At 41.3% G+C, this 9,721-nt stretch overlaps 2 protein-coding genes across 2 annotated transcripts in view; both read right to left on the bottom strand.

Moving 5' to 3' along the window:
* Positions 1-3,568, bottom strand: LOC144703496 (rhamnogalacturonan I rhamnosyltransferase 1-like). The gene is made up of 8 exons (XM_078575672.1): positions 2,940-3,568; positions 2,345-2,412; positions 2,162-2,250; positions 1,913-2,078; positions 1,547-1,836; positions 916-1,120; positions 681-838; positions 1-425 (listed from the first exon to the last, which is right to left on the bottom strand). Exons 1-8 carry the CDS (start codon positions 3,214-3,216, stop codon positions 194-196), a joined length of 1,485 nt encoding a protein of 494 aa, XP_078431798.1. The 5' UTR covers positions 3,217-3,568; the 3' UTR covers positions 1-193.
* A 4,280-nt stretch (positions 3,569-7,848) lies between these two features.
* The window catches only part of LOC144703489 (Prolyl oligopeptidase family protein), a 48,664-nt gene continuing 46,791 nt past the window's right edge, over positions 7,849-9,721 (bottom strand). Inside the window, exons 10-11 of the mRNA XM_078575661.1 lie at positions 8,879-9,072; positions 7,849-8,202 (exon numbers count right to left, since the gene is read on the bottom strand). Of these exons, the coding sequence (XP_078431787.1) occupies positions 8,001-8,202; positions 8,879-9,072 (396 nt within the window). The 3' untranslated portion in view covers positions 7,849-8,000. The remainder of the gene's footprint in view (positions 8,203-8,878; positions 9,073-9,721) is intronic.

Genomic DNA, 9,721 nt, shown 5'->3' with positions numbered 1-9,721 from the left:
TCAAACAACATTCCCTCTTCTTTTCTTCATCGCTATGTTTATAAAAGAGAATGGTTATTTGGAGAAACCCATGAATGGGGCCTTACATTCTCTCTGTGAAAAAAATCATATAACCCCCTGCCAGAGGAATCTAAAGGAGAAACCAGCAGAGATTGCACAAGTGAGCCGAATTAGTAACTGATTCAGCTGGAGGCTATCTGATTGAATCCAGAAGGCATTCTTGTGGATTGGCATAGAAGTAATCCTCCTCCTTTGGGCGGCTAGGGATCACTACCCGCCTCAGTGGTGCTGCCGCCCGGTTCGCTGCTGCTGCCTTTACCTGATCAGAGAACTCCTCCCAGCTCAATGACCCATCTTCCAACTTATCAATAGCATCAACCAAAGTCCGTCGATCTAATATGATCGTCCTCCTAGAGCCCAGGTACCTGGATTTTAGTAGGAAAAACAAAACACAAAATTACAGCCTTTTTGGTTGGATTACGAGGAGAATCAATTAAGTTTTATAACAACATATTTCTTCATGTAGAGTGTAATAGGAGACGAGACAGAAATTAGATGAGCAAAAATTTAAAAAGCATAAGTTGGGGGAAAGAAGAGGAATAATTAATATATAAATGCTATATGAGAAATTCCAAGTCGATGAAGGCTTAAATAAGAAATTCAAAGCTATTTATGGATACCTGCGATGGCCTTCCACTACTTTGGCCATGTTTCCATCATAAGTGGGGAAAAATATATCGCTCTCCAACGAAACCATGTAATCCAATGCTGCCATCTGAGTTGAATGATTTCGAATAGGCATCAGCTCTGATGGACCCAACAGCGCCTCTTTCCGCACCTTCAACATAGAAAGATAGTAAAGATCGGAGACAAAACTATCAAGGGTTTCACATTAAATTACATGTTTGAACCCACCATATTGGGATAAAAGGAGAGCAATCTACGCATCCTCTTCTCGCCGCCATATATTTCTCCAGCAGCTATGTAAATCTGAAGATTTCGGTCAATATCCAAGGCTCTAAGAACCAAGGCAGTCTCCTCAGGAGTCAAGGGGCATAACCCGTCTTTTCTCTTCTGAACAGAATCTATGACTTTCTCCTTCCACCATGGGTACGCATATCTGCAGAGAAAAATGCATGCTCTGAGAGAAGCAAATCCATGGCAATCAGTTGGGGGCCCTTAACTACAGTTTGTCAACTGTCTTCAGGCGTCAATCTCGTCAACTCTAGTGGACATTGATGGTGACATAAACATTGGTAATTTTTAGGGTGATTTACAATGACAGGATACCCCATTGACAGTTGATGGGGCATCATAGACAGTAGACAATGATCCTCAACATCGTCTTGTCAATTGTCAACATCAACGCCAACCATCCTCATGGATAATTTACATAGACGTCGGGGAAAAATTTCAAACTCTATAAATTGTTGACACTGATGTTAATGGTTGACGCCGGCAACGGTTAACGAGGTCAGTGTTGAACCGTTAGAGTCCACACTGGACGACAATGGGATGTGTCCCAAACCCTACCATAAACCAATACCTCATTCTGGTCAATTCCTTGGCTTCCTTGTCTTCACAGCCATGGGTACAGCCAGAGAAGGCGAGCATGTCCATCTCGTACCGGAGATGGAGGACCAAGAATGGCCCTTTCTGCCGTAAAATGGATATTACTTTCCTTCCCAGATCCTCAATCTGTTGGGTAAATTTAAGGGCACTGTAGTTGACTCGACACCGGAGCATCTGGACCTCCAATGGCAGATCATTGTTGGCCAACCGGGCATCAGACTTGTTGAAGTGCAGAATCTTGTGTTTCTTCACCAAGGGAAGAATCTGCAAGAAAGAAAAACATGTTTGATCATGAGGGCTTCCTCTTCTTGAATTTAAGATGTTGAATTTAAGAGTTAACCTGGTTGAGATAGTAAGACATATTCGACCAGCTGACAGGAGGCATGGAATGGATCATGCCCATCTGGGCCTTTATCTTCAGTCTGGGAGGCAATTCTTTCAATATTCTGACCTCATCTCTTAGGGATGTGATGAAATGATCAACGTCAAATATGTCCTGAAAGTCACTGCAGAGAATTAAGAATTATTTTTAGGTCAACTAAACCACTGAGAGGAAATTTCAATGAAGATGGAGTGCACGTTTGAGTACCTAGGATCAGCCCAAAAAGAAGTCTTATCTAGCTCTGGTACAATGAGAGTCAAATTCAAGTATCTTGCGATCGCCACCATGTCACAGATCTGCAAATGAAAACATTAAAACGATGGTCATTTTCTCAATGGATGAATGGCTTTCTGTTCCATCCACAAGTTTTAAGAAATTAGATAAACACACCGCTGCCCTCATCTGGTTCAGCCCTCCATTGCACGAAACCATGAGATATCCGTTGTTCTTGTAAATTCCTGTCAAAATTTTGGAACGAGCTCCATTATGAGAACCAATCTAATTTGGGCGACTTTACACCAGTACTCACAATTTCGGGCAGGTGCATATTCATCACCAGGAAAAAGTACTATGGAGTTCATCACCAGAAGAACGTCAAACTGGTTTACCATCTATTTGGATAATACCAATTGATTATGAGAAATTATAGTCGTCCTTATGATCATATTTTTGAGAATCATAGCAATATAGTATGAAACTTTTTTATTTCTTATGAAAGAAATTCATCGTGATGATCAAGAAAAGATAACTTTCATAAAACCCTTTTTGTAAATTTGCATTTAGGATAGAATATGTTTTCTGTCGAGGATGACATATCCAAGAAAAAAGGAAAGAAAAGAAGTCGGACAAATTCATCCAGATGATCAAAAGAAAAGATATATTTTATACAACCCTTTTGCCATTTTGCAGCAGGGACAACAATCATAGGCTAGAGACGCAAGATTGATGATGTATTCTGTTCAAAAGTAGAAGAAGGTAGACTCACTTTTGGGCGGGGGCGGAAGAAGCACAAACTTCTCCTTATTGCCTGCCGGCAGAGTGGAGGAACTCGAGCTCACAGGCGACGAACCAGGCGAGGTTAAGCAGGAGGGCCAAACCCTAAGCAACCGAGACCCCCAAACGTCTCCCAAAGCAGTGAGCTGCACAACGCAAGTCCAAAGCAGAATCGTCGTCGTCGCGCGAACAATCCAAAGATTCTTCCGCGATCTCCCTGCCGAATGCTTCAATCCCGTCTTCCCGGCCGCCCTCTGCTGCGATTCCATCGTGGATTCTTCAAATTTGCCAATGGCAGCCCTCCTCCATGCCCAAATCCGCTCAATCCTCTCGTTCACCGCCCGTCCCCAACGCGTAGACAAGGAGAAGCCTCAAACTCGAGATCTAATTCGAGCATTCCCGTCAAGAAAAACAACCCATCCCCTTTCACAATCTCATACCCAGTTTTCTCGAAAATTCACGAACCTCGCCGATCGGCCCCCCCTTCGGGCGATCTATCAACATCAAAACCGATGCCCCGCGCTGAAAATCTACGCTGGATGGAGATCTTGGCGCCTTCTCCGGCACAATCCCAGAACTGACAGGCGGCCACAGCTCTATATTTCTTTTTTCTTTACACACGCCCAGGAAGAACCGCGTTTTATATCAATGCCATGCTGACGTCATAAATCTGGTATTTATTTATTCTCTAGCCCACTTTTCTTGCGTTTTGACGGGAAAACCTTGTTTTAGTTGTAATTGTGGAAGGCGGTTCTCGGGGAGGTGGGTGGTGGGTCAGCGGGGAGGGTATTTGGGTGGTTTTTAGAGAGAGGAGGGTTTATTGTGAGAAAGGCGATTTTTGGGGGGGGGGGGTTGTTTGTTTGTTTGGGAAGAGAAGAGGGATGCGAGACGTGGGCCACGTAGTGAATTTTTATAGTTATTAATAATAATAATAAAGGAGGAAAAAAGGGAGAAAAGGGGGCAAAATGTCGGCGTTGCCGACGATAGGGGAAAATGGGGGGGGGGGGGGGGGGGGGGTATAATGAATGTCGTGGAGCTGTCCCATTAATGGATTGTTCAGTACTTTATTGAGATGGGCTCTCTGTCTCCCCCTCTCTCTCTCTCTTCTCTCTTGCCTCATCTCTCTCTTCTTTCTCTCTTCTCCTCTCTCTGTCTCTCTTCTCTTTTCTCTCTTCTCTGTTTCACTCTCTCTCCTCGTCTCTCTTCCCTGTTTGTCTCTCTCTCTCTTCTCTCTTTCACTCTCTCTCCTCGTCTCTCTTCTATGTCTCTCTCTCTCCCTCTCTCTCCTCGTCTCTCTTCTATGTCTCTCTCTCCCTCTCTCTCCTCGTCTCTCTTCTATGTCTCTCTCTCTCCCTCTCTCTCTCCCTCTCTCTCCCCCTCTCTCTCCCTCTCTCTCCCTCTCTCTCCCTCTCTCTCCCTCCCTCTGTCTCCCTCTCTCTCCCTCTGTCTCCCTCTCTCTCCCTCTCTCTCCCTCTCTCTCTCTCTCTCTCTCTCTCTCTCTTCTCTTTCTCCTCAGTCCTCTCCCTCTCTCTCTCTCTCTCTCCCCCTCTCCCCCTCTCCCCCCCTCTCCCTCCCTCTCTCTCTCTCTCTCTCTCTCTCTCTCTCTCTCTCTTCTCTTTCTCTCCCTCAGTCCCTCTCCCCCTCTCTCTCTCTCTCTCTCTCTCTCTCTCTTCTCTCTCTCTCCCTCCCTCCCTCTCCCCCTCTCTCTCTCTCTCTCTCTCTCTCTCTCTTCTCTTTCTCTCTCTCTCTCTCTCTCTTCTCTTTCTCTCCCTTTCTCTCTCTTCTCTTTCTCTCCCTCAGTCCCTCTCCCCCTCTCTCTCTCTCTTCTCTTTCTCTCCCTCTCTCTCTCCTTTTTTTCTTTCTCTCTCCCCCTCTCCCTCTCTCTCTCTCTCTCTCCCTCCCTCTCTCTCTCTCTCTCTCTTCTCTTTCTCTCCCTCTCTCTCTCTCCTCTTTCTCTCCCTCTCTCTCTCTTCTCTCTCTCTCCCTCAGTCCCTCTCCCTCTCTCTCTCTCTTCTCTTTCTCTCCCTCAGTCCCTCTCCCTCTCTCTCTCTCTTCTCTTTCTCTCCCTCATTCCCTCTCCCTCTCTCTCTCTCCTCTCTTTCTCTCCTCAGTCCCTCTCCTCTCTCTCTCTCTCTCTTTCTCTCCCTCAGTCCCTCTCCCTCTCTCTCTCTCTTCTCTTTCTCTCCCTCTCTCTCTCTCTCCTTCTCTTTCTCTCCCTCAGTCCCTCTCCCTCTCTCTCTCTCCCTCAGTCCCTCTCCCTTTCTTTCTCTCCTTCTCTTTCTCTCCTCTCCCTCTCTCTCCTTTTTCTCTCCCTCTCCCTCTCCCTCTCTTTTTCTCCCTCTCTCCCTCCCTTTCTTCTTCTCTCTCTCTTCTCTGTCTCTCTCTCTCTCTCTTCTCTCTCTCTGTCCTCTTTCTCTTTCTCCTATCTCTCTCTCCGTCTTCTCTCTCTATCCATCTCTCTCTATATATCTCTCTATCAGTCTATCTCTGTCCATCTCTCTCTCTATATATATCTCTCTATCAGTCTATCTCTGTCCATCTCTCTCTCTATATATATCTCTCTATCAGTCTATCTCTGTCCATCTATCAATCTCTCTCTCTGTGTTTTCTCTGTTACATATACGTACATGTATATACAGAGCTCTCTCTCTCCTCTCTGAACGTAGACGGAAATTAGAGAGATACGAGGGCGATGAGAGAGAAAGAGAGGTAAGTGTTGACTTTGTGGTTTTAGGTGAGAAAAGAGAATAACATTAGGTACATGAAAGAGAGAAAATAAATGCACGGTCCGTGGGTAAAAACATAATTACGAGGAAGAAACTGGAAGGCATTTGTTGACTGGTCTTTTAAAAAGAACAAACATAAAGAGGAAAGTGAAAAGCACATGTAAGCACAATCCGATGTTAGAGAGAGACATGGATAGATAGATAGATCTGAAATATATTAAGCTATATAGATATATATGTAATTGAAATATAGGTTGGTGGGTATGCAGGTAGGTAATCAAATAGATGGATACATAGATAGGCAGTAGGTAGATCTTTTATAAAAGGGTAGATTGGCAATAGATAGATACATACATGGATATACAGATAGATGTATGTATAGATAAAATGGAATGAGAGAAGCACATGTAAGCACATAGATCCAATGTTAGAGAGAGATATGGATATATAAATAGATCTGAAATATATAGATAGATATTGAAATATAGGTTGGTGGGTATGCAGGTAGGTAGATGAATAGATGGATACATAGATAGGTAGTAGGTAGATCTTTTTTAAATGGGTAGATAGGCAATAGATAGATAGATACATGGACATATAGATAGATAGATGTATAGATAAGGGACCAGTGCATAGGTATTTTGTGTCAGAGAATAAGAAGAGAGAGATTAAATTTGTTGGAAATGGAAGAAGATGAGACTTCCAGAAAGATTGATTCATGCGTGGAAGTTTCTTGCCAGGAAGTAGGCATGAATTTATAACTAGGGGACCCATAATACATAAATATTTCATAGGGGCTCCCTTTTATTTAATATACCAGCCCCCACTGGAGGAATTAATGCTTCTTTTTATTTTGTGTTTGATATGGATGGCGACTATGGTAAGATCATAATTTAATCATCTTCAACGATACTATGTTGATAAGTCAAGCTCCGTGGTAGGTTGGAAGTCTATTAGTAATTGTATTAGTGAAAGTCAATTCTTATAACCTAGGGAAAGTGGGTCCTCTTAAAGTCAAATACGAGGAGATTAGTAAAAATTAATCCAGAAAATGAGATCTGAAGAGTTGAGTCAAACTGTTGATTATTCTTTGAGGCCATTCAGTTTTTCAATGTGTAACCCCTGAATAAGTGATTGGTAGAGTAATTAAGATGTGGAGGTGGTAACTTAGAGTTTGAATATTAAAATAGGATATAGAGATGAATATTATAATGATCCGTGTTTTAAATTCAAGCCTACTTTCACGAATAAGAAAAGCATACAACTAATAATTTATAATAAACTTTGTGGATTAAGCCTGAACTAGTTTTGAGTATAATATATTTAAGGGCTAAAATACATGGAAGAACGTCATCGCTTATATAGAAAAATGTAGGTGGTTGCCTGTATTTATATTTTTAATAAAAACAAGTCAGGAATATGTAGTAACATAATTAACCGGAAAATAAGTATAATGCATGACAGCTAAATGCATCAAGTATAATAAATTCATAAAATTAATCGCCAGAAAATAGCATGAGGTAAAGCATCATTAAGATTTTAGAGACTTTTTCTGTAGCGTGGCTAATTTGACAGATGTGAAATTTGGTACTCATCAAACTCCTTAAAATGTGATTGATGTTGTTACATGCTATTTTGTTTCAATCAACATTCTTTGGACCAAAATATAAAATCTAGATTCATGAATTTTACAAAAAAATTGTTGTACATATGTGAGCAAACATTGAGGGAACTCCAGCCAGAAGTTGACATCAATATTTAAAAAGTATAGTAGGCGAAAACTTTTAAAATTGTCCTTCTTTGCATTCTATTTTTTTTTGCATTCTAATGTCATGAAAGCCTTTAAAAGAAGATAAACCTATATTCTCCTTTCTCCCCCCAAAATCAAGACTAGGTGCCAGGTTGCATGACCAGATCTCCAGTTTAACCAAGACTAGTTTTCTTGAAGGATATGGCCAGGCCTCTAAAACACAAATCAAAGAAATCACTAAGGGAACATAAAAGTCAAAGAAATCTCTGAATTCAAAGGTCAATGAGTACAATTCCTGCTAAATTTTCAAATGGGACGAGAAAGAGAGCGAAAATGAGTAAGAGAGGAACAAAATATGATAAAGATATGATTTAGCACAGTTATGGGAGGAACACCAATTAAACTTGGAGTCTGACAGATGGAGAGAAGAGGACAAAAACTAACTCAATTAAACTAAAGGGTTTTCTGCCCTTATGCAGGGATCGAAATCAACAAAAGAGGGGCATTGCAATAATACCTTGACTTCTAACAATTTCAAACCATAAGGCATCTGGATCTATGATGTTATTTAACTTCTTTAACAGCCTTCAAGAGCCCTACCGGTAGCTTTGATCAGAAAGGCGTAGTCAAGAGCGGTTTCCTCGCACTCTTGGAAGCGACCCCCCTCGCCAAAATGGCCTCCGGTCATGTTTGTCCTCAGGATGATCCTTCGAGAACAGCATGGACACGAACAGTCCCGCACTTTAGCCACCCACTTCGCAGCCTCCCAGACCCCCACTCTGGATAGAAAGTGGCAAGATCTCACCATTAAATATGAGATCACTAAAGATTCAGAAGATGATGAATTTCTTCATCCAGAATCTTACATGTTGAATGTCATAGCAGGTCATCATTGATGAGGACACATATTTCAAAAAAAAAAAAGAATCATTGATGAGGAAACCTTTAGGATAATGATTTATTACTTATATTGGTAACATAGTCAAGCACTTGCTGTCAAAAGTGATACCAAATTAGTAGGTCAAAAAGAGAGATATAATGCACAAATAATTTTTTAATCAGTATTCCCGAAGATTCATTCATTCTTTGAAAAAATATAAAGGTTATTAGATTAGTTCCAACTATGAGGTTGGCGAGTCTTGTGAACCCACTTGGAAATTCTTATCTTCTAATATCTTTCAAGGAAAAATTTGTCAGATAATTATCCGATGAACAGGCTCATGACAAAAGAAACCTTTTTCAAAAAAAAACCTAGCGGGCAAGCATGAAAACGATCATTTCAGGCAGAAGGTCACGAAAGGGCAATCTATAAAACTCTGATTTGATCTTTTCATAATAAAATAGAGTAAAATTTTATTATGGAAAAAGAATACGCATGTATACTTCAGAACATTTGATTGGCAAGGAAGGACCAGTAGATACAGAATGTAGAGATGAAGAAATAGAAACAATTACCTTGAGTCATGAAACGAGGCTGTAACCAGCACTTGGGGAAAGCAGATCCCAGAGGGAATATTGTCATAAGGAGAATAACTACGGATGAGCTCAAATTCACTTTCGACCTTGGGGTCCCCAAATTCCTCATAATCCAAGCTTGTAAGGGGCAAGGTAGGGTCCAGCATTGTATGGCAAACATCAAGAAATGGAACCTGCACAAGGTTAAAACTTATATAATTTCATATCATACTACATATCATTTCCATCGCAACAATGAGATCGTGATAAGAACCCCATATTTCTTGGATTGAGAGAGAGAACAGGAAGGATGGACTTTGTTGAGGCGGAGAGAAAGCAACTTTAACTTCTATAACTTCCTTGTTTCCCTCCGAAAAAGGGGCTCTACATCTACACAATGGGAAAAAGAAGAGAGAAAGGAGAACAACCTAAATCTCCTTAGTGTATCGGATCATATCAGATTTCTTAGTGTATCATCCAGCACCACCCACTTTCATCTGAATCAGAACATTGAAGGGCATTTGCTAGGAACCTAGATTTAAATGCAGAGAAGCAAAAGGTGGGAGAGGTGGATATAGGAGAAAGATATTTTTAAGATGACAACCCCAGGATATATCAGAGAGCCCCGATGTCGTTTGCAAACTGAGAACTGCACTATCTTGGAAGAAAATCATTACAATTTTTCCCTTAAAGGAACATCAAATAATACAATAATTTTGTCCCAAACCCTTAAATAAAATTAGCTAGAAATCCTTCAAGCATTTGGACGACTGCTATGTCCCATGTAGTAAGTCAAACAGTGACACTTTCATGATCCAAAGGAGCCAAAAAAGTGTCACATAA

The sequence above is a fragment of the Wolffia australiana genome, chromosome 1 (assembly GCF_029677425.1).
Source record: "Wolffia australiana isolate 7733 chromosome 1, ASM2967742v1".
NCBI lineage: Eukaryota > Viridiplantae > Streptophyta > Magnoliopsida > Alismatales > Araceae > Wolffia > Wolffia australiana.
The sequence above is the reverse complement of the archived record's forward strand: the minus strand, read 5'-3'. Positions and strand labels throughout refer to the sequence as shown.

Bases quoted from the DNA above. Each gene is read 5' to 3' on its own strand.
- LOC144703496 (XM_078575672.1), bottom strand. From the start codon at position 3,216: ATGGAATCGCAGCAGAGGGCGGCCGGGAAGACGGGATTGAAGCATTCG. The intron at 1,121-1,546 runs GTATTGGTTTAT...TTTTCTCTGCAG, and splicing joins AAGGAATTGACCAGAATGAG to ATATGCGTACCCATGGTGGA. The intron at 839-915 runs GTGGGTTCAAAC...TCTATGTTGAAG, and splicing joins TCTCCTTTTATCCCAATATG to GTGCGGAAAGAGGCGCTGTT.